The following is a 23,998-nucleotide window of genomic DNA, read 5'->3' on the forward strand; positions in this document are numbered from 1 at the left end:
TGCTTCATTTGTTTTATTACACACAAGAAAAACATTATTAATCTTCTAATCATGCAGAAAGTCCATTATTCAGCACAATTCCTGTAAGATAGCACCAAGACCTTGTTATTTAAACAAACAATAACAGACTGAGTCAATATAGCCTGATAAAATATTTACAGTATATGTCAATGGGTGTTAGATTTAATATTTTGACTTACCAGTGGAAATTTAAGTGCAAGACTCTAAGGAGATAGAATTGTTTGGTTAAAAAAATGAAAAAGGCCTTCTTTAAAATAAAAAGCTACAAATAATAATGATGTTGCTAATAAACCTTTCTGTTGAGGTCGCTGGACACTTTTCACCATATTCTGACAAGCTGCGTTTTGCAGAAATGTCTTCACCACTTCAGAGTTGACATATCTCTGGCGAGCTAAAGTGAATGCAACCAACAAAAATATAAATTTCATGTGTAGAAATACACAGTTTCTATATATTCTTCAACATTGATATTACGTTGAGTGTGTGTTTAAATCATTGTTATTGATTAAAAAACACAAACTCTCCTTCATATCTGTGATAATCTAAATTCTTTATAACCGAATGAAACAAAACTCTGAAAATAACTGATTAGGCTAAAAAAACCAAGGCTCAGTAATAGTTAAGTGAATTTGTTAAGTATAACTCAGTCAGCTATGTACACCTGAGTATTTTTTCTGTGTAAACAGCATATGATTGTCTCAGAGAGAGACACAGTCTCATTGCAGAAGCGCTAAGGCTATATCAGTGTAAGCTAGCTTGCAAGAAAACTACAATTCTAGCCTTGTTAGCAAAATCTAGCTAACTGATATTTACATAGCTCTGGTCTGTTTTAAAGAGAAATTCTAGTTCAATGAACCATCCTCTCAGTTATTCACTTCATTGACTAAACAAAGAAGTAGCTAAACTGCTTAACTGCTAATGCTAAAGTTAGCTAACTGAGCAGAGCTAGTCCTAACTGCCACCTTTAGAGTCAAACGATGTGTGCTTCAAAACAATTGAAAGTTGTCAATTGGAGATTCATTCATGTCATAGTCAGTAAACTTTTAATGAACGAGGGTATAGACACACCGGTACATGAAAACTAAACAAATCATTTCGAAAAGAAAGCTTGGCTATATAGCTCACTGACTGTGTTTCTAGAAATGCTTAGCGCCATATCTGCATTATTTGAGATATGTTTATGTTCTACGGAAGTTATGAAAGTTTTTTGTAAATCTAAAAATCTTTTTTTGAAACTCAATTTATCAGCCATCATGCAATATTTAAATCATGTTCACAGTTTATTACTTTCTGCATATAAAGCAGGTCAAGCTGTTTTTGGTTGTAGCCGTAGGCCTATACATGATAAATGTGGTGAGAACTTTTTAACCTTACAATAGAGCATGTGTCTACCGAGGGAGTCCTCCGAGTCCGTCTCGTGTAGAGGGGGCTCTATTTCCTGGACAATGATACACTCGGGGCAGTTAGCCCATTTTCCAGTCCACAGCAGGTTCCTCCGCTCCTTCTTTCCTGAATCACAACACCAGATATCAGTAAGGAAGCAAGAGAGCCACTATAGCCTACTGCAGTTTACTCCTAAAAAGACTACATGGAGTTATGAACAGAGGTTGCTTTGTTTAAAGAGGATCTTAGAAAATTCCAGAAAATTAGGAATCTGAAGCCCCAAACACACTTGCACTGCACTGCTAAAAAAAATGAATTTGTAAGGAGTCGCTTGTGAAACACAAATTTCCGAATCCATTGACCAGAACATGAAATGAACTTTAACCTGCCAGCCTCTATAGAATCAAGGGAGCCCACTTGTGATTGCAGCAGGTTTGGAGCGCCTCAGTTTGTTTCAGCTCTTGCGTTTGTATAATGTTGTCAATGTAACCTCTGGACCTGTATGTTAAAAGATAATCCTGAGTTGATATGTAAAAACATCTTGATGGTCTTGGCCAAGGCTGGATGTTTACTGAATTCTAACTGGTTTCTTGCAGTTTATTGAAATATAACAAAAGCAGAAATAAGTAACTCTGGCATCTTTCATCATATTTAGATCTTACTTGAAGGAATACTGAAAACATGAGTTTTTGAATGAAGACTCGTACTTTCTTGTTCTACATGAGACAATGTAAGTGGAGAAGAACTGGACTCGGCATGCTTTACAATGTGTTTGTGTTAATTTATTCAGGGGACGACATTTTTTAAGCTAACAACACACATTAAAGTAATATTAGCAGTTGGCTATAGAGTCAGGGCCTATGTTTGAATAGAGACACATCTGGGTTTTCCCATCCATCCTACCATCCATTATCTATACTGCTTTCTCTGTTCGGGGTTGTGGAGCCAATCCCAACTGACATACAAAGACAGACAACCAGCCACACTCACATTTACACCTATGGGCAATTAAAAGTCACCAAGTGACCTAACAAGCATCTGTTTGGACTGTGGGAGGAAGCCGGACTACCCGTAGCAACCCACAAATGTACAGGAAGAACATTCAAGCAGCACTCAGACAGGCCCTGTCAGACAAGGATTCAAACAAGGAACCTCCTTGCCACAAGACACAAACGCTAACCACTGCACCACCGTGCAGCCCATCTGGGTTTTCCAACCCTGCTAAATATAGAATCCTAAGTAGCTGAATCTCTGTTAAAGATAATGCAACAAACTTTCCATTTGCAAATCTATAAATGAAATGTCCTCTGGCCTTCAAAAACACATGACTGTTCATCTTAACTGTATATGTGTGTGTGTGTGTGTGTGTGTGTGTGTGTGTGTGTGTGTGTCTCTTCCCTTATTCTGGTGTATATTTCTGAAGTTTTTTTTTGTTGTTGTTGAGCTAGTCCTAACTGCCACATTAAGAGTCAAATGATGTGGGCTTCAAAACCATTGAAAAGTTGTCAATTGGAGATTCATTTAATTCATAAAGAGGGTAGCCTAATTGTAATAGGCCTCACCAAGTTAGTCTCTAGCTTACTCTTATGATGTGCACTACAGGAGTAATGTAGTACATTTTGCTTACTGCATTGGCTGTTCATTTTTCTTACTACAAGCAATCCAGGCCTTATAAGATATTCATCATACTTGTCAGGTAAATGTGGCTTAATAAGAATAATGACATCATTTGGATTTGGATTTTAAAATAGACAAATACTTTGGCAAAAGATTTTGGTTTTTGCAGTGTAGACTTCTCAGTGTTTATATCATCTTTTAATCTTTATTGTCTTTGTCCCTTTTTTTCTTGTAATGTTATTTCACACAAAATAAGAGTTGTAGTTATTGGGCTTTATTTCCTGGTGAGTTTGTATATTCTTGAGTGTATTTTGCTGCCTCACATGTGCATGTGTCCGGTCAGCAGCAGAGTGTCTTCAGCCGTCTGCTCCATGTTGTACCAAACATTGTCCAGCTCTCTGAATATCTGGATGTCGGCCTCTCTGTAACTCACTGCTGCTTTAAAGTACCATTTCCCCAGGTACTAAAACAGACGGCGAAAAAGAGAGATAGAATATAACAGTGTGGTGTCACCAACGGCAAAAGAATGGAACTTATTTTTAGATAAACCCACAACATGCTGCAGAGACCACTGATGGAAAGTGCAGAGGGAGTGGAATGTATATCTGTTCAATTTATCTCAACCAACCCCCGCAGCCAGACCGGTGCATGACTTAAACTAACACACAACACACTTAACCAGAGGATATATATCAAGATGTACATAAAATTAGCTACAATGCGAGTATCATAAATCATTAAATTTGTCAGAAAATATCAATTCACAAAGAAATTCATCCAAAACAACGTGACAACAAAACCAAAATAACAGTAAAATACTCATAATTATTTCCATAAAATGCTTTGGAAATGTGGGAGGGCTAAAAGCTCAGGAAAAGAGCAGGGAACAATGGCTTGATGCAGAAAATTATAGAAAGAACATAAAAAGGCTAACGCTTTGTTCCACATATCTGCACCTCAAGAGCTTCAGCTTGAAGACAACCTGAAAACACTCTGAATAAGGGTACAGTTCCAACATGTCGGTTTTAAAGAGAGTGGGGGTGGGTGAATTATTAACATGGTTTGCTGCAACACCCCTGATATGGAAGAGGTCATAAATGGTTGAAATATGGGGAGGCTTTGTTTTAGATGAAAAAACTAAGCTGGGATAAACACATTTACAATAAAATGACTCATCCTTTCACACACCAAGCCTTACTCAGTCATGTTGAAAAAAGGAGAAACTCACCAAAAGCCCTCTCTATGAGGCTTACTGAGTCATCATCATGTAGGAGGTAGCAGTTTCTTTTAAACCACTTCAACCAAGCAGAAGTTAATTATGGAAAGTGTTTTCAGTATTTGCATGTCAACCAACAAGCTGCAACCCCCCACTGCACATGTTAAAGTTCAGTTAGTCCCGAATGAAGAAGTCCGACTCACTCTCTGTAAACACACATTGAATCATTAACTTGGAGTTGACTGGATTTCTTTTTATTAAAGGTTCTATATGTAACTTTTTACATGTATATATTGGTTTTTTTCGCCCATTAATAAGCGAACGGTTAACTGATGTGAAAAAGTAGATGTTCACTGTCTATCGTTTGTAGGATGGAGAATGAATCTAATATGGAATCTGTTAGTACAAATAAATGACCGGTGTTGTGAATTTTTCTGTTGGTGATAAAAGATCTCAAGTCAAAGTCATTTGTCTTTTTGTATTTTGTTGCATATAGTAAGAGTTCTTTTGCAAAAGGGGTAATCAGCTACAAAAGTAACATCAGTCACAAGTGCATCAAAGATTCCTGGAGCAGTCCCGGTTGCAGAGCATATTTCAATCATAGCACAATGTCATAAAAACACTAACATCGGATGGAATAACAGAAACTGTATTACTTTACATGTGCGAGGTCTGTCTGGCACATGTAATCATAGATTGTGTTTAGCACTGCACTTTCTTTTAAAGCCTCTCTAGATTTCTGTTTTGTTGGGTTTAGTAAATGCATGTATTTTGTTTCTTTTGCTGCAGGAATTCAAAACAAAAAAGGACTGACCCATATCAGAGTAGCTTTATAGAAGGTACGGTTTATGGAAAAAAAGAAGACAGAGACAGAATTGCTGCAGTAAAGGTTTTATTTCATTGTCATGTTGATAATGTTATATATTATTCATTTACAGTAGGTGCTTTCCTCTGCCTCCTGAGGGAGGTAGATGTTGAATCCTTAGAGAGGCAAAATACAGTTACACATTAGAAACCGGAGGCTTACAGTAACTGTAATACAAGGTAAAAATGATTTACACTTTGCAGTAGGATAAGCCATTAAACAATATCCTACCTGTTGGTTTCTTGAAAAATCCGGACAATGGATGCCACTGTGTCCCGTCTATGATTTGGCTGTACTTGTTCACCAACCATCCTGTATCATAACCCGTGGTTTATGACATGGTCTATGATAGTAGCTCTTATTTCATCAGTTACCCTAGCTCTTGCCCTTCTTTGAGCACCACCACGCATTCTAACTCCTCTCCCTATACCTTATCCTCATCCACTCCTCTCCCATGTCCTGGTGCTTGTCTGCACTTTGACACCCTGGACACTTTGACACTTTACTCATTACACTGTTTACATTTTCTACATTTTGAATATTTATACTTTTCATTTTTTTATCTTATCTTACAGTATATTTCTACATTTACTCTATGTGTATTACTGTAGTAAGTTTTGAATGTTTACTGTATTGTATGGCCTTGCGTAACAGTCTTTACATTTCACTGCACATCTGTTGAGCATGTGAAAGATCTTGAATCTTCCTCTCCCTTGTCCTGGTATTCGTCTTCCTCTCCTTCGTGCAGGCATTGTATCTACTTTCTTTGTGTTGCTCTATATTGTTGTATGCTATCTGTTCTGACATACCGTGTGAAATCATTGGTAAATTTGGCTGTAAAAATCAATTGTTTTGGTCTTGGTTGAGCTTGTGTGTAAAACACATTTAAATTTGTGTTAAATGTATGCATTTTGTGTCTAAGCAACAAAGAAATGTGTTAATTGCATAGCCTACACAGGCGGATGTTGTGCTAACTGTGTTAAGAGTTTAGGAACATTGTTAAAAGTATTGAAAAAAGTGTCATAGCAATCATAAAAAAAACTGTAACTGGTGTCTTATCTCATATTTGTCATGGCCCTTGAGGCAGGTTATGACAGTTTTAGTTTTGTGGACCCCTCCCTCTCCAACCGTTAGCCTTGGTGGAAGAGGAAAGGCCCCACCCACTTAGGGAAACTGTGTCTAGAGGCTTTATGACGTTGTGTCATCACACACTACAACTAAACGAACTTTCCAAACTGAAGAAAAGGCTATTGTTGGCCTGAAAAGACAAACATAGAACTACTGAATCAACTCTGAGATGCATATCTTCAAACTGATTGCAGAATCTTGTGTTTGGATATTTATGAGCAGTTGTCTACTGTAAACCGGTGCGGGGTGAGGGGGAGCTGAGGGATGGAGGAGGCGTGTCTCAAGAGAGCGTTTGTTTTAAAAATCTGCTCTGAAAGTTGCATAGCAAGTCTTTAAAAAGAAGATTATTGATAGAATATGTTGTTGAGGCTAAAAGATTTAAACGTCTTGCATGTGTTGCTGCTGCTGTTTTGACTTTTGACAGATTTTTGAGGAAATCATGACAGTTTAGAAAAGCTTAATTTTATTCTGTTAAAAATGCTTCTCTTTGAAATGCTTGCTTTTCAACACAATGTTGTGTTTTCAGCCTTTAAATGACTTCTGTAAAATACAATTCTTCAAGTATTTCAAATGAAACCATATCAATGAATTTGTCTGCCTCCGGCTCATTAACACTTTACTCACAGTGTGGGTATTTAAATCAAAGGGTCGGGTTGATCCAGTCTGTTTATTTGGATCTGATGATAAAGGCTCAGTGTAGACAAATAAAAGCTTTAAAATAGGCTACCCTAGTTCAAAATTGTGTGTACTATCATCTATGAAGAGGATAATATTTTTGAATTGTGTTACCCTGAGAACTTGAATGGAACCATTTTGAGTTTTTTTTTCCTTTTTCTTATGCGGAGGTAGACTCAGGTATCAGCCATCAAAAGAAGGGAAGTTTTTGTTTTCGATTTAGTTATCTTTTTGGTTTGACCATGTGAGGGGAACCTAGAGGATAAGATCAGGCTATACATGTACTGTACACATACTTCCACAAGGTGGTGTCCAACAACAAGCTTCTTAGCTTTCTGTAAACAAGAAATCAAATATCTGGCAGTTATTGGCTCTCTAAACAAAACCCACTGAGACACATATGTCCAGGTGACATCATCCCAATGAGTAGTTCATTCAGATGTTTTGATTGCTTTCTTCAGGAACTGGTTAGTTAAAATGATATGTTTTCCTCCTGCAGTGCACATCATAAGAATGCGCTGTGTAGAGACTGACTAACTCGGTGAGTGAGGCCTATATTTAATGATCTTTTTCAATAGGAGAGCTGGTTAGACTTTCTGATGAATTATTGGGGCTGTGTTGTGTAATATTATTGCAATAGAAAGTTAAACATTGGTTTGTGTGCTATGGAATACTGACAAGGAATTGTGAATGTTCTGTATCCATGGTTACAGAGAGCACATATAAGCCAATTTAAAGTATTTCCCCAAACGATCTCCTTTACATATTAGGTCAAACATCCCTGTTATTGAATGTGACTTTTTTTATGCATTTAATTTCTCAACGTGTTATTTCCTCACACATCAGTTGAATAACGGACATCAGGGCCAGAAACAACACTGACTCTTGAGCTTTTCTTCATTGTTTAATCATGTTAATGATGAACAAAGTATCAATAAGTGCAACATAGAATCTGTTCTAAGTATGCAAACTAGAGTGACTCTGGATTTAGCTAAATACTGTTTCTCTGACTATAAAGGGAGGTAAGCATGGACAGGAGCCGGACACGACTGCATGAATGACAGAGGCTATTCCAGTCCAGATATAAACTGTTTACTTAATATAAAGCAGGAAAAAGTGAGTACTGAAAGGACAGATGTAACCCGTATTAGACAATAGAGCTTGCTGTTTTTAAAATTTATGGTCCAAGTCAGACAGGGACTCATTAATGGATGTCTGCCACATAGATTGCTCTTTCATTTTTTTTAAATCTACACTGCTCCTGTTTCAGAGTGCAAACCAAAAAGACAGCTGTCGTTGTTAAAATCATTAACAGTGTTGACTTTAAAGAACCTAGTCAAGTGCTACAGCAGTGAGTCATAGAGTGACTTAGTTGATTGTTAAATGTAACCTCTTATTTTAACTTTTTCTTTCACATCCCGCCCCTGGTGCAGTGTTACAGCAGTGGCTGGGGATCGATCTGGGCATGTGCAGTAGACACCTGGTGACCCCCCCCCACTCCCACCTCTTCTCTGATGGCAGTGCAAAAACCCACCTACGACTCCCCCTTCAGGACTGACACCAGGTCTCCACTCTCCTTCAGCTCCTTAAGTATGTCCAGACCTCCGATCAGCTCTCCTTTCACATAAAGCTGGGGGTAGGTTGGCCAGTTAGAGTATGTCTTGAGCCCCTGACGCACCTCTTCGTCCTGCAGGATATCAAAGGTGTCATAATCCACCCCGGTGTCGTTCAAAAGCTCCAGAGTCTGCCTGCTGAAGCCACATCTCGCACCTTCCTTGTTGCCCTTCATGAACAGCATGACCGAGCTCTTGTTGATGACGGTCTTCAGGCGGTGCTCCAGGGTGACAGCCTTCGGGCAGGTGTTCTCCAGCTCTCCAGACTCGGCCAGCTCCTTCACGATGTCGAGACCTCCCACCAGCTCTCCATTGGCGTACAGCTGAGGGTAAGTGGGCCAGTTGGAGTAAGCCTTCAGCCCCTGTCGGACCTCTTCATCGGACAAAATGTCAAAGCTGCTGAACTGGATGCCGTGCGTCTTGAGCAGGGCCACTATCTGTCTGCTGAAGCCGCAGCGGGGGTCCTGCGCGGAGCCCTTCATGAACAGCATGCACGGGGCCGCGTTGATGAGCTTCTTCAGCCGCTGGTTCGAATCCGCGGGGCTCTCTTCACCCGGGCTGCCCGCGACCGCCAAGCGGGTCACCTTCTTGGTCAGCTCCGGCGCGTTTGCCCCGTCCAGGCGGTCCACTTTCTCCCCGGCTTTGAAGAAAAGGAAAGTGGGCACGGAGGCGATCTCGTACCTCTCCGACACCTCGGGCACCGCTTCCGCCTCCAGCTTCACGAACGTGGTGTGCGCCTGCGCCTTCGCCAGCTCCGCCATAACCACGTTCATCTGCTCGCACTGCGGAGCCCACGCCGCCTGGAAATGCACCACAGTCAGGCATTTTCCAGCTCGGGCCAAGAAATCTTCAAACTGCTGTTGGGTTGTTGCCTCCACGAGATTCGCCATTTTTTTTTTCCTGTACGTTTGTGCCGCACTTCCGGTTTCCTCCCTGGCGTCACATCCGGTGCAACCCGCCTGGTAGCAGCAGCAGCAGAGCCTCTTCTGGGAAGTCATTTTTCATGCTCTGTGATGATAAGAAACAGCTGCATACTCTTGATAAATTGAAAGGATAAACCGCGACATTTCAGGTAAACCACTCAACATCACACCTCACTGTTTACGACACGGCCGGTCTATTGTAGCGATTTGTTTATTTAGCATTTCGCTTAGCCTCCCTGCTTGTTAGGCGGTGAAAGTTAGCTTCCGTTGCAGAGCCGTCCGGTTAAGCTAAATCCTGTTAGCAACCCACTGCTAACTAAGCTTAGCTGAGTTCACGTCTTCCGTTTAAACACTCGAGTTTCGCGTTAATGTCACATTTGGTTAACTCGTGTGAAAACTAAAACTCCTCTTTTTGTATTTCTCTAACTAAACTTTAGCTAACGTTAACCTACTAAGCTGTGTTTCTATGGTAACGTCAGCTACGGCAATTATTATGTTGAAAATCAATTTAAAAGGTGAATATAACTCTGCTGCTCTCTGTTGACTTTACACAGGCCTGTTTCCAGTTCTGTAGTTGTGTTTGTTGTTATTATTATCAGTGACATCTCGTTGTTTTGCCCTCACGTTTCCTGTTGACATCCACTGATCTCTTACGTATTCAGTGTTGTTCACTGTCTGTGTTGCTTTTTGTTGTCTGAGTCCATGTGCCTGTGTTTCCAAATGTGTCTTGTTTTGTTTTTGTTTGTTTTGTTTTTTTGGGGGGGGGGCTGAAGGGACAATAAAGTAGATGTGTGATTGAATGTGTAGGTTATAATACGCAATTATTGATCAACAGATGGAAAGATCTGTTCGTGACATTTTTTTTTTAATGTAAAACCTGATTAAATCTGGTTACTTGTCAGTTTTCTTAGAGCCAGAAACTTTTATGTTCTGCACAAATAATGAAGAATGCTTTTTTTTTTTTCATTACGTTCACCAGCTGAGTGGGCCCTGACCCTCTTCTTCTTAACAAAACTGTAAGTAAGTACATTTATTTTATATAGCACTTTTCACAGACAAAGGTCACAAAGTGCTTTACAGCAACAAAAAACAACATAGGTTTAATAAAACAGGAACAAATGAGTACTTCATGGACCCGACATCATTAAATCCTGCTATAACCTGGAGCTATAATTGGCACAGTAAAACATAGATCAGTAGGTAGACTGGGTGAACCTGATTACCCATAGGCCCGTCTTAACACCTGTCTAAACAGCTGCTTTTTAAAAGACTCTACAGAGTCAGAAAGACGTAAACCAGATGGGCAGCACATGTAACATGTGAGGGGCACAGCTAAGCAGGCAAAGGTCCAGACTAGAATTACAGAATATTGTTAATATTTTTCTTTGATCAGAGATTATCAGTCTTAAAAATCACAACTACGTTGTCTCCATTATTAGTGATCGTCATTGTAGGATTTGAATGTTCAGTTATATTCATTAGCCATTGATCTGTAACTTATTGTATTTACTAAAAGGGGATTATAATATTTTAGAAACATAAACAGGGCAGAACATGTTTTACTTTAAAAGCACATTGAGTGCTTTTTATACGTTTTCACAGAGTAAGCGATGCTTATCAAAAAGGATGGTTTGAAGAACTGATTATCAATTAGTATAATGTTGTTTAAATGTTTAAACTCTGTAATATTGATAATGTCTTTAGGAGACCAGTGCATGTTGGACTTTGTTTACTAGGGCTGGGAATCTTTGGGTGTCACACGATTCGGTTTCGCTTCTTGGGGTCGCAAGTCGATTGAGAATCTATTTTCTGGATTCATGATTCTCAGTCTATTTTTGAATTAGTACATACTTCATAATCTACTCCAGTCATCTGTGAGACTGGCTGAATTTCTTGTAATTTTCTTGTGTCCGTTTGGCTTTAAGAGCAAGCCTTAGCAGGGAGGGACTGATAGCCAAAAAAAAAAAACGATGTTGGAAGTTATGAATCTATTTAAAATCTTAAAAGATAAGAATTTCAATTGATATCGATCGATTTTCTTCCCCCAGCGCTAATATTTACTGAAATGCTTTCTTTTATGAAACAGAAAAAAAACATGGAGGAACAAACTGCAGACATAGAGGTGACAGTCAAAACACTAGACTCCCAAAGCAGAACCTACACTGTTGGTGCTCAGGTAAATTCCTCACTTTAATCTACAGACTCTGGTTTGAGTTGTCATTTTGAGTCAGCCTTTGTAGTCGCCTCCCTCATGTCTGTTCTACCTTTTTTTTCTTTTTGTAGTTGACAGTGAAAGAGTTTAAAGAACACATTGCCCCTTCAGTGGGGATTCCTGTGGACAAACAGAGGCTGATCTACCAGGGCAGGGTCTTACAGGATGAAAGGACTCTGACAGACTACAGTAAGTATTTAAAGGGTTAAGTAAAGTGATGCAGAACTTAAAATAAACTTGTTTTAAGGGATCTGCGTTTTCTTCTTGCCTTCATCATCAGGTGGTCATTGATTCTTATAATTTGTATTTTACATGTTTACTTTGTAATCAGAGATATACATTAAGGGTTGTAGGTAATTTGGTCTTTGACTTGTTCCTGTAGTTATAGGTATTGACAACAGAAGTAATTGGACATCATTTTAAGTCTTACAGCAATGTATAACAAAACTAGTAAAATAAAAGTGTGAAGTCAAAACATTGTCTAATGTTTACTGTTACAACCCTAATTCTTCGTTTTTTTCCCCAGATGTAGGTGGCAAAGTGATACACCTTGTGGAGCGGGCGCCACCGCCGCCGTCCCAGCCTGGCTCCGGGTCAGGAGGATCTTCAGCAGAAAGTGGGCCGTCGTCTTCCTCCCAGGGAACATCACAAGTGCCTCCACATGATCGCAATGCTAACAGCTATGTGATGCTTGGCACCTTTAACCTCCCCGTCAACATCATGGACCCCCAGCAGATACAGGTAGGGCCGCGTAATGACGCCTTAAGACCGAAGTGTCACTAACTGAATTGCATTGTGGGTAATCTCTATTTACATATTCTATATAGGTTTATACTATCTCTGTTTTCTATTGCATTATATTCAATATGCAGTATGTTGCCTAGCCCCAAACAGCTTGGTATTTATGACTGCTGAATGTTTGACTCGCATTTGCACGTTTGGGCTCATTAGTTCTGTACTTTGTTTTTTCCCTTCAGATGTCAGTTCAGCAGATGGTGTCTGGCATGGGAGAGAATGCCAGGAATGCCAGAGTCACAACCAGCACTGGAGTAAGATGCTTGCTGATAGTGTTCAATGCTACATAATGCTACCCTGTCTTTTTTTTCCAATCTTCACTGTTTATTTTTCAGAGCAATGGGTCCGTGAATGTGCACATCGATATGGACCAACCCGTGCAGAGCGAGCCGAGGCTGAGGCTGGTGCTGGCTGAGAACCTGCTGAGGGACATCAATGAGGTCGTCCACAGGATGGAGGTAAGAGCAGACCTGTTCAAATCACCATCATCAGAAGTCACCAGCCTTAAAAATAACATATTCATCTGCTTTATTTCGCTTGTTAGGGTCGAGGGCCGAGTGAAGCTTCCTCCTCCCAAACAGACACAGCCTCTGCTGCGTCTGCTCCCCCTCCGCCCTCCTCCTCATCAACCAGCTCCACTCCTTCTCCCTCTGCCCAGCCCATGGACACCTCCCCACCTCCAACAACTCCCCCACCTCCACCCACCTCTTCAGCACAATCTGAGGGACCAACACCCCAACCTGGACCCAAGTGAGACACATGCAATCTCATCGCTGTGGCTTAATCTGTCACTTATAAACATATTCAAGTGGGGGTGGAATGAAATAATGTATCATAGATTCAATGAAAACATGGAGCTAATTATGGGGGCCATTGCAGGATTATTTCCATTGATATTAGAATTTTAAGCATTTTCATTATGTTCCCGACATTATATGGTGAACAGTTGTTGCGTTTGATGGCTACAAGTTTTGCTCTCATTTCTGCCTTTAGTCATCCAAGCCCGGCTGATTTGGCAGAGATGTTATCCGAGCTGCGCAGGGTGGAGGAGAGACTGCAGCCCTTCATTCAGAGAGCTCACACCATCCTGGAGACAGCCACCACCGCAGAATACAACAATAACACAGTAGGGTTCAAACAACCAAATGAGTTAACTGATCGTGTGTGTGTGTGTGTGTGTGTGTGTGTGTGTGTGTGTGTGTGTGTGTGTGTGTGTGTGTGTGTGTGTGTGTGTGTGTGTGTGTGTGTGTGTGTGTGTGTGTGTGTGTGTGTGTGTGTGTGTGTGTGTGTGTGTGTGTGTGTGTGTGTGTGTGTGTGTGTGTGTGTGTGTGTGTGTGTGTGTGTGTGTGTGTGTGTGTGTGTGTGTGTGTGTGTGTGTGTGTGTGTGTGTGTGTGTGTGTGTGTGTGTGTGTGTGTGTGTGTGTGTGTGTGTGTGTAAGCCTTTCTTATTAGGATGCCAGGACATCGATGTGTTTTATAACAAAAAGGGTGGAGGGTCACTTCTTCAGCTGTTGATGTCATATGGTTCCTATAGCAACACTAGAAATGTCAATGATGTTCCCCCTCTCACCTGATTTATTTGACATAATGCTTCTGCTATAGCTATGAATGGTATCAGTCTTAAAATCTAACTGTAGACAAATAGATGTTCGATGTTCAAAATCTCAGGAATCCAACATAGACCATATAATTGATATTGAGAAAGTTGCCCATGCTTTTTTTTTTTTTACTTTCTGTCACAGGAGAGAGAGGATGACCAGCGCAACCTTGTCATGACATGGGAGTGTCTCCGTCTCCTTGGCAACGCCCTTGTGGCCCTCAGTGACCTGCGACTGAACCTCATGAGCCCAGTGCCCCGCCACCTACACGTGGTGCGGCCATTTTCCCACTATGCCACCCCAGTGACTATGCCTGGAGCTGTGCACCACCACATCCCTGTGCAAGTAAGTGAATAAAAGCACATTTAATGTATTCATGTGACCATTTGATGTGATCACACTGACTGTGTGTGCATCTTCACTTACAGATGAACTTGGGTGCCACAGTGACAGTTGGGCCTAACGGCGCGGAGGGACAAGCCCCGCCCACCCATTCAGCCAACCAGGCTGAGCAGGCAGGTCAGGGACAGACCACCCCCTCACAGACCTCCCCTTCCAATCAACAGGCTGGACAGGGACAGGCTGGCCCCCGGGTCATCAGAATCAGCCACCAGGCAGTCCCGGTGGTCATGATGCAGATGAACACGGATGGTGTGTTGTCCCCTACCCGCCGCTGATTGAATGCTCAGCCACATCACGGCTGATTGTGTATCATATTAATGTGCAGCAGTGCTTTGCAGTTAAAGTTCCCCATGTTAAAATAACTGCATCCTTTATGCACTGCTGCCAAAAACATTTGCTGAATGTTCTCTAATCCCCCACTGTTTGCGGAAAGATATCTGTTATTGCAAGTGTACTTCTCTGGACGGTTTTATACAGGTAATAACTTGTTTGACAGTATTGTACAAGGGAGTTCATCTGTTTGTGTGTTTGTTTGTATTTAGGTTCAGGTCCAGGAGCAAATCCTGCTGCAGCTGGACAGCAAATACCTGGACAACCAGGTAAAGACTAGTTAATAAAATACTTAACATACAACACATCCTACTCACATCAAACGTCTTCTGCTGTAGTTTATAAAGTTTTTTTTAGAAAGTCAACAGATAGATCAAATTAACAAAGAAGCCCATCAGTCTCTGTGCAGCTAAGAGGGTTTACCATTCAGCTGCTTCTCCTTTACCTGAAATCTGCTCTATATTTGTTGATATACAATCCAATCCTTCCGGTTCCAACATGTATCAACTTTGTCATTCTTTTGATTCTTTCTTTCTTATTTATTTGTATACTTATATCCCCCTTATATAATCTACAATGGGAAATTACAACTTTCCACTCACACAGACAGAACTGAAACACACACACAACCACAGACAGAACCTGTCCAAATCTCATACTTGGTCCGTACTGCGACTTCAACTGGTTGCAAACCTCCAGTTTGCAACTCATTCCCAATTTTGTTTGTCTTTCACGATATATTTGTTTAAACAAGAGAAAAGAATGCAATTGTATTTGTTATTTTTTTTGTTTCCTCCCTCAGGTGCCCTCCCTCCAGACTTCATGCGGAACCTCATGCAACAGATCAGCCAGTATGCTGCCGCCGTAGCAACTAGCGCTGCCACCGCTGGCCACCCAGTCCCACCGCAGCCCACCCCACCTGGCTACAGCTCCACAGCAAACTCCTCCACTACCACCACAGGTCCCAACACACCCACCACCACCCCTACTGCTCCCCCACCTCCTCCTCATACAGGCCCCCAGCCTCAAGCCAGAGTTGTGTTCACCCGACCCCCGTTCGCACCGAACATGGCCCCTCCAGCCTTCGGTCCCCGGGGCACCACCATCAATGTGAGGGCTGCCATGCCGGGACAGCAGCCGGGACAGGTGGGAATAACGTTTTTCTAATTATTCTTCTGTTTTTGAAGCTGACTGTTGGCACAATATTTAATAATTGCAAAATCTTGCTCCGCAGGCTTTCAACCCCGCTGCTCTTAACCAGATGATTAGTGGACTGGTTGGACAGCTGTTACTGCCAGGACAAATGCGTACGTTTTTATAATAATATTCATAATTAAAAACTGGACATAGATTTGCATTTTTTAAGCAGCTTTCTTCTCTGTCATTTTGAGAGCAAAACGTTTATATAAATTGATCAAGGATTACTGTCAATACATGACGCTTTGTTTTCTTTTTTTTTCAGCTGGTCAGACCGTCACATCCTCCTCATCCACGTCCACCTCCTCCTCTTCCTCCTTCTCCACCTCCTCTCAGAACTCCTCATCCTCTTCCTCCTTTTCTTTCTCCGCCTCAGGTCCAACCCCTCCACCCACCGCAAACGCTACTGGTCAGCCTGACGCCAACCCCGGTGAGCAGCAGCCCCATGAGATGCCCCCAGACCTGAGCCAGCTCCTGGGTTCTCTCCTGGGTGTAGCCGGTGGGGCCGGTGCAGGACCTGGAGGAGCCCCTTCCATTACTGTGACCACATCAGGGGTCCCAGCCTTCATCCAGGGAGTGAGTGAGTTCATGCAGGTCAGTGCTTTGCTGTTTGACTTGAATGCACACACTACATTTGTTGTCAACAAGTAAAAAAAAAAAATGTAAAGATCTCGTCTATTCTGCTTACTCACAACTCTATGATGCATGTGTTGTCCCCATTCTGAATTATGCTGCTTGGATATGGGGATTTAAAGCGTGCAATTTATCAGATGCTTTACAAAACAGATTGAAAAGGTTCCGATCTCCTTCTTTCCTTATATTTAATAAGGAAGTGTCTCCTTTAAATAAAAGCTTGCTAGTTTGACAGTGTATTCTATGTTGTTCTTATTAAACCTCTTCTGCTTAGATGACATTAACAACTTTAAAAAGTTGTATTTTTTTATGTAGTGCGTATTATAAAACATATGGTATTGACACCGGTATTACAGCAAGTGAGATACCTGTTTTATCGGTTTGGTTATTTTCCATTTAAATTAAAGAAAATTTATGCCAACAAATCCTCACTCATCTGTTTTATTCCTAGGCCTCCCAGCCCATCTTCGCTCCACCTGCACCTCCCTCTGGTACCACTCCTGCTCCTGGTGCAGGGCCAAACCCCCATCCCAACCCCCCCGGGGCAGCTGAAGCCCTCAACCCGGAGCTGTTCACGGGCATCGTCCGTGGCGTCCTGGGCACCATGATGGGCTCCCTGGGTCAGGCCCAGAACGACACAGAGAGCATCGCACAGTTCATGCAGAGGCTCTCCCAGGCGACCAACATCTTCATCAGCCCAGAGGATCCCACAGGTACATTAAAAAGATAGAAATACAGAAAACATCCGAACTGATCATTTCAGAAAATTGTTTATCTTTATTTAACCCTCATGTTTGTGTCATTTCTTTTTTATCCCAGGGTTTTTTGGAGAGCTGCTGATGCTGGTGTGCCAGACGTTCACCATGTCTGACCTGGTGATGCTGCTTCATGGTCAGCACCAGCCCCTCGGACGCATCCAGCCCCAGCTGTCCCAGTTCTTCACGCAGAACTACCTCAACGGCAGAGAGCCCACTGATGAGAACATTGTTGTAAGAACCACTCCCCAGCTGGAGAAGATGAATATTCCTTTAAAATGTCTCTGTTTTATTTAGATGGAGTATTCAACTTTAAAGTTGGAGTTAGTAGAAATGTTTGTTGCAGCTTTTAAACACAACATTCAAACTGGGCCCCTCCTCCTAGGCTCATTGCCTCCAAAGGCGCACACTCACTGTGTGCTAGTCACCTGCCTGTCTAACAGAAAGGAGGCCAACTCTGCATCCAAGGGTAAAGACCAACACAACACCCTCGTTTTAGAATGAGCTTTGTCCGCTTGACGTTTGGCCTCATTATGATTATATTTTCTCTTCTTTGGCCCTATGACTGCGTCCTTCATAACCGTCGGTTAGATAAACGTCCAATCACTGAATTGTATCCACTCTCAAACTCACCTGCGCACTGTCATTGACTGGGGCAAATAAAGCAGCTCCCCGTCCAGAAAGGTCCCGACTCAACCAAAACATAAAAAGATCCAGTCAGAGGACTCAGTGTCCACCATAAGTGATGATTGAGCAGCATTACTTTTTTATAGGTCAATCTTTTATTTTTAGCTAAAAACTGCTGACTCTATCTTTAAGGACAAAGTTAAAGTACATTTTATTTAAATTGTTGGTGCCTGGTGTCTTTGACCAGTAGTTGATGATCTTCATCTTTTTCTACCTGTGTGCTGTCATATTTTTATTTATTTCCTCGTGTGTTTTCTTTCCCTCCTGCAGGCTGCTGCTGACAGTCTTGTCAATGAACTGGAGGAGTACATCACTGAGAGCTTTGTAAGTTCCTCATTTAAAAACTCCTCCAACGTGACTTGCATCTCGGAGACTCTGAATCAGGCACACACTATAATTATATGTCACAGATATATATATATATATATATATATATATATATTATACACTACTTATTGCACAATATTTATGAGATATTATTGTTATTATTAATGGACCAATGATGACAATGTATAGGCCTGTGATTATGCAAAATGAGGTTTACAGTATCTACTTTTAGTCCTTCACAAGGACTAAAGTTGATAGAATTTGTTGCTTAGACGACCTTATAGAGATCACTTGTTAATGTTTCTGTTTGCATTGTAGACTTTTTTTTATTAGTTTATTTAACAGGGAGAGATACAGTGAACATTGCTTCATATATTAAATACAAACTAAGATGCCATGCACACGAGTTTCTAGCAGCTAATTTGCAACCCCAGTCCCTGGCTCAATTCACTGTTGAAATACGTTGTGTAGTTTTTGAATGTATCGACAGCCCCTGTTTTCTCCAAATCCCACAGAGAGAGTCTTCAGTCACAGTGTTGGAGGGCATTGATGCCACTCAGACCAACATGTCCTTCTTCAGAACGCAGCTGACACACATTGCCACACATATCCTGCGATGCCATGGTAAAGAACAAATCATACTTTAACATAAATTAGTAGTTTTGATGATTGGGTTTATGATGTAAATGTATCAGGACCTTCTGCTGGGAGGTGATGTTGTAAACCAAAGCATGAGTTTCTTGTGTGTCTGCAGGACTTTAGGGTCATATTTATTTTGTGTTAATCATGCATAAGAATATGTTTCTCTCCCAGATGACTCATTTGGGCCGCAGCTGCTGCAGATGTGTAACCAGGCACTGTTTGAATGTCTGGCCCTCAACCTGTACTGCTTGAGAGGAGACCAGAGAGCTCTCACTGCTGTCATCAACCACAGAATAGTCAGTATACAATATCTGTCATTCACACACTGTGTTGTATCTTTCCCTTTGTTCAGGAGGCAGTAAAGGAAATAATTAAACTGAATTGTGCAGGTTAGAAAGAGAGTGTCAGGTTCATAGCTTTGTGCAAATGCAAGGAGGAGTGTGTGGAAAGAAATGCAAAAAAGAAGAAAAAAACATCCAAAGGCATCTAGCAGATAATTTAACCTGACAAGCTTCCAAATAAACTACTCGATTTTTCCCCACATACGATATTGTAACTGTCATGGATATTAAAACTGTATTTTCAGAAGAAATATAATTTGATAGATTTTTTTAACAGATACTGTGTGATGATATCCGCAGTGACTTTAAATAAAGAAACCTTTTTGTCACAGAATAACAACAACAAGATGTCAGATGTTACTGAATCTGCCTATGAAATATTTTTGTTCACATTTCAGATCAGAAGAAAAAAAACATTAACTTTTTAACAATCCGATTGGAGAGGAAATTATCAAAAACAAAAAAGGGGAAACAGCTGTTGTTCCTTTTAACAGTTTGACTTTTATTTTCTGCTGTTCCAGCGGAGGATGTCGAGCGACATCAGCCCCAGCCTGGTTAACTGGATGACCAGCATGATGACGATGAGGCTGCAGGTCATTCTGGAGCACATCCCTGTCACTCAGGAGCAGATCCAGAACTACATCAGGTTCAGATCTACAGATCAGGTAACAGACTGGGTGTATTTTTTATTTTATTTTACTTTAATCAAGTGTTTAGTTGGAGGAAAGAACACTTGCAATCCTCAATAAGCTGATGTGGGCGCTCAGGCTTGAAGCTTTAGACACTTTGATTCTGTCTTTCCTTCAAGTTTTGTTTCTGTATCTGCAGATATCTATTCTGTGTTTTATTGTTTTATATTTGAAGACATTGTAGTGATTCTGCAGAACAGGGTGCATTTGTTAACCTGTTGTCTGATGGCTGACACATATCTTGTTACTCTGGACAGCACGCCTGAATTGGCTAATAAATATTAAATGACATTCTTTCAGAGAGATCAGTCTTCTGCCGCTGGCACACAAGAGCCCGAACGAGCACAAAGTGCAACGGTAAGCACTGAGGTGACTTTCAGGTCTTTTTCTTGATGAACTCAGTCTGACATTTTCAGTACTGTTTAGCCATTTTTTGTTCCCACATTTTCACTGTTCTCCTCTTCCAAAGATTGGGGACACCCTCTCACCGGCTGCAGCCACCACAGCAGAGGAGGCCATGTCGGTATCACACGACACGAGGGCGTCGTCACGGGAAACAAGAGTGTTGCCAGGGGACCTGGGCGCCTTAGGAGGAGCCGCGCCGTTAGGTGGCGACATGGCAGCAGCGGGAGCCGAGGGAGGAAGTGAGGAATCTCCCCGAGAGTCTGAGGCCTGGGCTGCTGCTGTTCCACCTGTAAGAGCCGACAGTTTCATTACTGTTTTCTTTGTTGCAGTGCAGACCTGGTTCATATTTACTGTGACCTCAGTACTCAAGATGGTTAAAACAAACAAACAAACAAACAAACAGAAAAGAGGTGTTTCATCTTTAGAAGTAGTTCCATTAACAACATATAATCCTTCAGTCTGGATTATCTAGAGCATGTCAGACATTGTTTCTGGAAAGACTAGACTTAATAAGACTATGAAGGAATTATTTTTATGTTTAAAGTCTATATTAAATCATTGCTTGCCTTTCCATGATTGCATTGAAGCATGTTTTGTTGCTGCTGTAGTGTTCATACATCAGGCTTCCCCTCCCTTCTGTCTTTACAACATCCCAGAGTTAATGGGGAACTAGTTCTTTGATCGTAACACAAAAATACAAAAACCTAATGAGAGACTTGTAAAGTCATTTATGTGCCACAATTTTTTGTACAGTTAGTTAACTCTGATAACTCATACTCCTCATAAATCCTATCTCTGCTGTGTTTTTTTTACTGTGTTGTAGGAGTGGGTGCCCATCATCAGGTGTGACATGATGACCCAGAGGAAGATGAAGGCTCAGCCTCCGCTATCTGACGCCTATCTGCACGGCATGCCGGCTAAACGCAGGAAGGTAATCAGATCAGTAGTGACTACACTTTTAATGTAGTGAATGTTTCCTCTCCACAACGTTCTTCAGAGTGTGTGTGTGTGTGTGTGTGTTTTCAGACAGGACTGGGCGGTGGAAGCCTCCTCTCCCTCTCTGACGCAGTGAGTCAAGCAGCCAGGACAGCGGGAGTGAAGCCCATCACTTCTGCAGAGGAGTTACAAGATGATCTGGAGACCCAGGATATGAAGGAAGCCTACGCAGAGCAGGTAGCTAAACCTTTTAATGAGTATTTGCTGCTCACCATTTTAAGCTACTGGTGACAACAGTGTGATCCTTTAGTTTTGATACTTTGTGTGATGATATGTATCTTTGCTTGGCTTTTACAAAGTTGAAAAGTGTGAATACTGATGACTCTGTTTCCCCCACAATGCATCTTTACAAACTTTCTTCTTCAGGGATTTTTCATGATTTAAGGATAAAGTTAAACAATCAGATAAATAACCAACCATTCAAGAATAAACACAGAGAAGTTCAATAAGTGTATGTGTACATGTCATACATGTGCTAATTAACACATAATAAAAGAAAAGCACGACATTGTCATAACATAAAAGGGATGCAAAAAGTTACAAAGACAGATTATTGTTTTCTTGCATATTGTTTTTAATCTAAATAACTCTTATTTATGATTTTTTATCTTTAGAACTTTAATGTTAAAACTGTAGGATTATGGTACTTTTTCTGCTTTTAGTTTTCAGACATTTCAATGCTTTTAGATTATTTTCAATACCACATGTATAAAACATTACAGTCTCTGTTATTTTAATAACTGATTATATCGATAAGCACTGAAGCTTTGAGGGGGAGGGCAGTGGCAGCCCCTTTCGATTTCACAGGTTGGTAAATACTGAGGTTTCTGAAATCCGAAATAGAGAGCAGAGGAGGTTTCTGTCTAAATTGCACAAATCACTTTTGAAAGTGAAACTTTTTGAAAGTTTTCAATGTTTTGGTTATTAAAAACAAGGGCTGACCCTTTGTTGTGGGCCTAGGACTTCTATTGTTGTTGCTGTGGTATCAAAACATGTTTTTGGTGTTGTTATTTTTTTTAAAGGTTCATTTTTTGGCTTTTTAATCCTTTATTTAGAGATAGGACAGAGTCAGAAATCAGAGAGAGAGTGTGGGGAATGACATGCAGGAAAGGGACAACAGGTGGGATTTGAACCCGTACATGGGGCGTGCACACTAATCACTCGACTTCTGGAGCCTCATACTGTTTGATTTTTACTGGTATCATATTAAAGTTTAAAAATCTGGTAGTGCACAATAGTTGCTTAAAGTATGCACACTTCGCTCTCCTCTTTGTCCTGACTATCCTGTGATGTTTAACCTGCCAAGAGAAAGGGCTTGTGGGATATGGTGTTCAATTTAGATCAGCTAAAACAAAATAAACATCACACAGCAGACTGTCTCTTTTCCTTTCCTGATTTTGAGTCAGTACTGTAATCACAGATATAAAGGGGATTTCTCTATAACAGGGAATCAGTCTCTTGCTTGTGGACACATGGCTGCCTCCACTCAGTCCTTGTCACCATGGTAATGATCATTTTCCTTTGCCTCTCAGGTTAAATCAGACATCAAGAAGCGAGTGAGGGAGGACCCAGATTTCAACTCCCAGAAGTTCCCCAACTCACACAGAGCTTTCTCATCAGACTCATAATCATGTACAACCCTCATCATTCACTTCTTCATCTTTATTTTTTTTATTTCTTTGATCATAATTCGACCACCACTTAAAGCAGCCCCCCCCCCCCCCAACTCTCTGTTTGCCTTTTTAATAGCGCTCTTGACTTAACTTCTCCTGCTAATGTGACTACCCCCGTGCCTATTTATTTTTCTGTTTATATCTGTCCGACCTTCGCTGAGACAATTTGTTGCTAAAGGTTTTCACACCAGAATAACTAGTCTGACTTTACTTCTCTTTGGATACATGTTTGTATTTTCCTTTTTGCCCTCTTATCCTCGTGTTAATATGGAGCCTGAATCGTCAATATTTAGTGGACTTCTGCCTTCCTCTATACTCTCAAACGCAAGAGTATACTTTCATGCGATGAACATGCTGTTTGGTACATGAATGTACAGTAAGCTTAATAAAAATCTTGATACAATATACATAGTGTTCTATTCCTGAGTTGTATGTTTGTGCATGCATGTATTTCAGCCTGTGTGTGTGTGTAGCATGTTTCAACACCTGCGTGAAAAATTCAGAATTCCCCTCTTAATGAAAAAAAAGCCAGTGTTTTTTCACATTTTTTCTATCAGGGGGCACTGAATGAGTTTTCAACAAAGACTGTAGATATTAGTGGATGAAGCCTTAGTGACTACATCCGTCTGTTACAGCGGGGGGCGTTTGCGTCTCATCGGTGGTGGTCCCCATGCTGTAAATCCTGTGTCAACCTGACAACAGGCTGGAGCTGAGGCGGGTTTTAAGCCTTAACTAAATTAACCACATATCAAAAGAACCCAACAACATGAGTTGATACCATGAGGACCAAAGACATAAATGAGAAAATATGTGCAGTGTCTGATTAAGTTTATGTGATGTGACACCCTGCTAATGCATGCAGCTACAGCATGATG

The 23,998-nt window shown here is 41.1% G+C and overlaps 3 protein-coding genes across 5 annotated transcripts; 1 reads left to right on the plus strand and 2 right to left on the minus strand.

Moving 5' to 3' along the window:
- On the minus strand, positions 1-4,039 carry apom (apolipoprotein M). Its single transcript, XM_065957894.1, has 5 exons — positions 4,004-4,039; positions 3,345-3,484; positions 2,067-2,077; positions 1,396-1,530; positions 1-412 (listed from the first exon to the last, which is right to left on the minus strand). The coding sequence occupies exons 1-5, from the start codon at positions 4,037-4,039 to the stop codon at positions 225-227; spliced, it is 510 nt and encodes a 169-aa protein (XP_065813966.1). The 3' UTR covers positions 1-224.
- A 3,751-nt stretch (positions 4,040-7,790) lies between these two features.
- On the minus strand, positions 7,791-9,440 carry glrx3 (glutaredoxin 3). The gene has a single exon (XM_020644508.3). It carries the CDS (start codon positions 9,406-9,408, stop codon positions 8,440-8,442), a length of 969 nt encoding a protein of 322 aa, XP_020500164.2. The 5' UTR covers positions 9,409-9,440; the 3' UTR covers positions 7,791-8,439.
- On the plus strand, positions 9,437-23,530 carry bag6 (BCL2 associated athanogene 6). 3 transcript variants are annotated; one of them, XM_065958375.1, is made up of 26 exons: positions 9,437-9,590; positions 10,421-10,461; positions 11,528-11,617; positions 11,725-11,842; positions 12,180-12,394; positions 12,631-12,702; positions 12,784-12,906; positions 12,993-13,198; positions 13,442-13,574; positions 14,191-14,391; positions 14,475-14,697; positions 14,991-15,047; positions 15,581-15,924; positions 16,013-16,085; positions 16,241-16,569; positions 17,060-17,321; positions 17,428-17,597; positions 18,321-18,374; positions 18,893-19,001; positions 19,191-19,315; positions 19,882-20,025; positions 20,350-20,406; positions 20,519-20,743; positions 21,278-21,385; positions 21,481-21,627; positions 22,983-23,530. In XM_065958375.1, the coding sequence occupies exons 3-26, from the start codon at positions 11,537-11,539 to the stop codon at positions 23,076-23,078; spliced, it is 3,672 nt and encodes a 1,223-aa protein (XP_065814447.1). In that variant the 5' UTR covers positions 9,437-9,590; positions 10,421-10,461; positions 11,528-11,536; the 3' UTR covers positions 23,079-23,530. The 3 variants fall into 3 exon arrangements, with proteins under 3 accessions (XP_065814447.1, XP_029135287.2, XP_065814448.1); XM_029279454.2 differs by having other exon boundaries at positions 10,421-10,457; XM_065958376.1 differs by lacking the exon at positions 10,421-10,461.
- The last annotated feature ends 468 nt before the right edge of the window (positions 23,531-23,998 follow it).

Source organism: Labrus bergylta, chromosome 8, assembly GCF_963930695.1.
Source record: "Labrus bergylta chromosome 8, fLabBer1.1, whole genome shotgun sequence".
Lineage (NCBI taxonomy): Eukaryota > Metazoa > Chordata > Actinopteri > Labriformes > Labridae > Labrus > Labrus bergylta.

Coding starts and splice junctions, on each gene's coding strand:
- apom (XM_065957894.1), bottom strand. CDS start 4,039: ATGTTGGAACTGTACCCTTATTCAGAGTGTTTTCAG. Junction 3,485..4,003: donor CTTATTCAGAGTGTTTTCAG/GTTGTCTTCAAG, acceptor CGTCTGTTTTAG/TACCTGGGGAAATGGTACTT. Junction 413..1,395: donor CGGTAGACACATGCTCTATT/GTAAGGTTAAAA, acceptor CATTCACTTTAG/CTCGCCAGAGATATGTCAAC.
- glrx3 (XM_020644508.3), bottom strand. CDS start 9,408: ATGGCGAATCTCGTGGAGGCAACAACCCAACAGCAGTTTGAAGATTTC.
- bag6 (XM_065958375.1), top strand. CDS start 11,537: ATGGAGGAACAAACTGCAGACATAGAGGTGACAGTCAAAACACTAGAC. Junction 12,907..12,992: donor AGGTCGTCCACAGGATGGAG/GTAAGAGCAGAC, acceptor TTCGCTTGTTAG/GGTCGAGGGCCGAGTGAAGC. Junction 17,598..18,320: donor CCACTGATGAGAACATTGTT/GTAAGAACCACT, acceptor TCCCTCCTGCAG/GCTGCTGCTGACAGTCTTGT.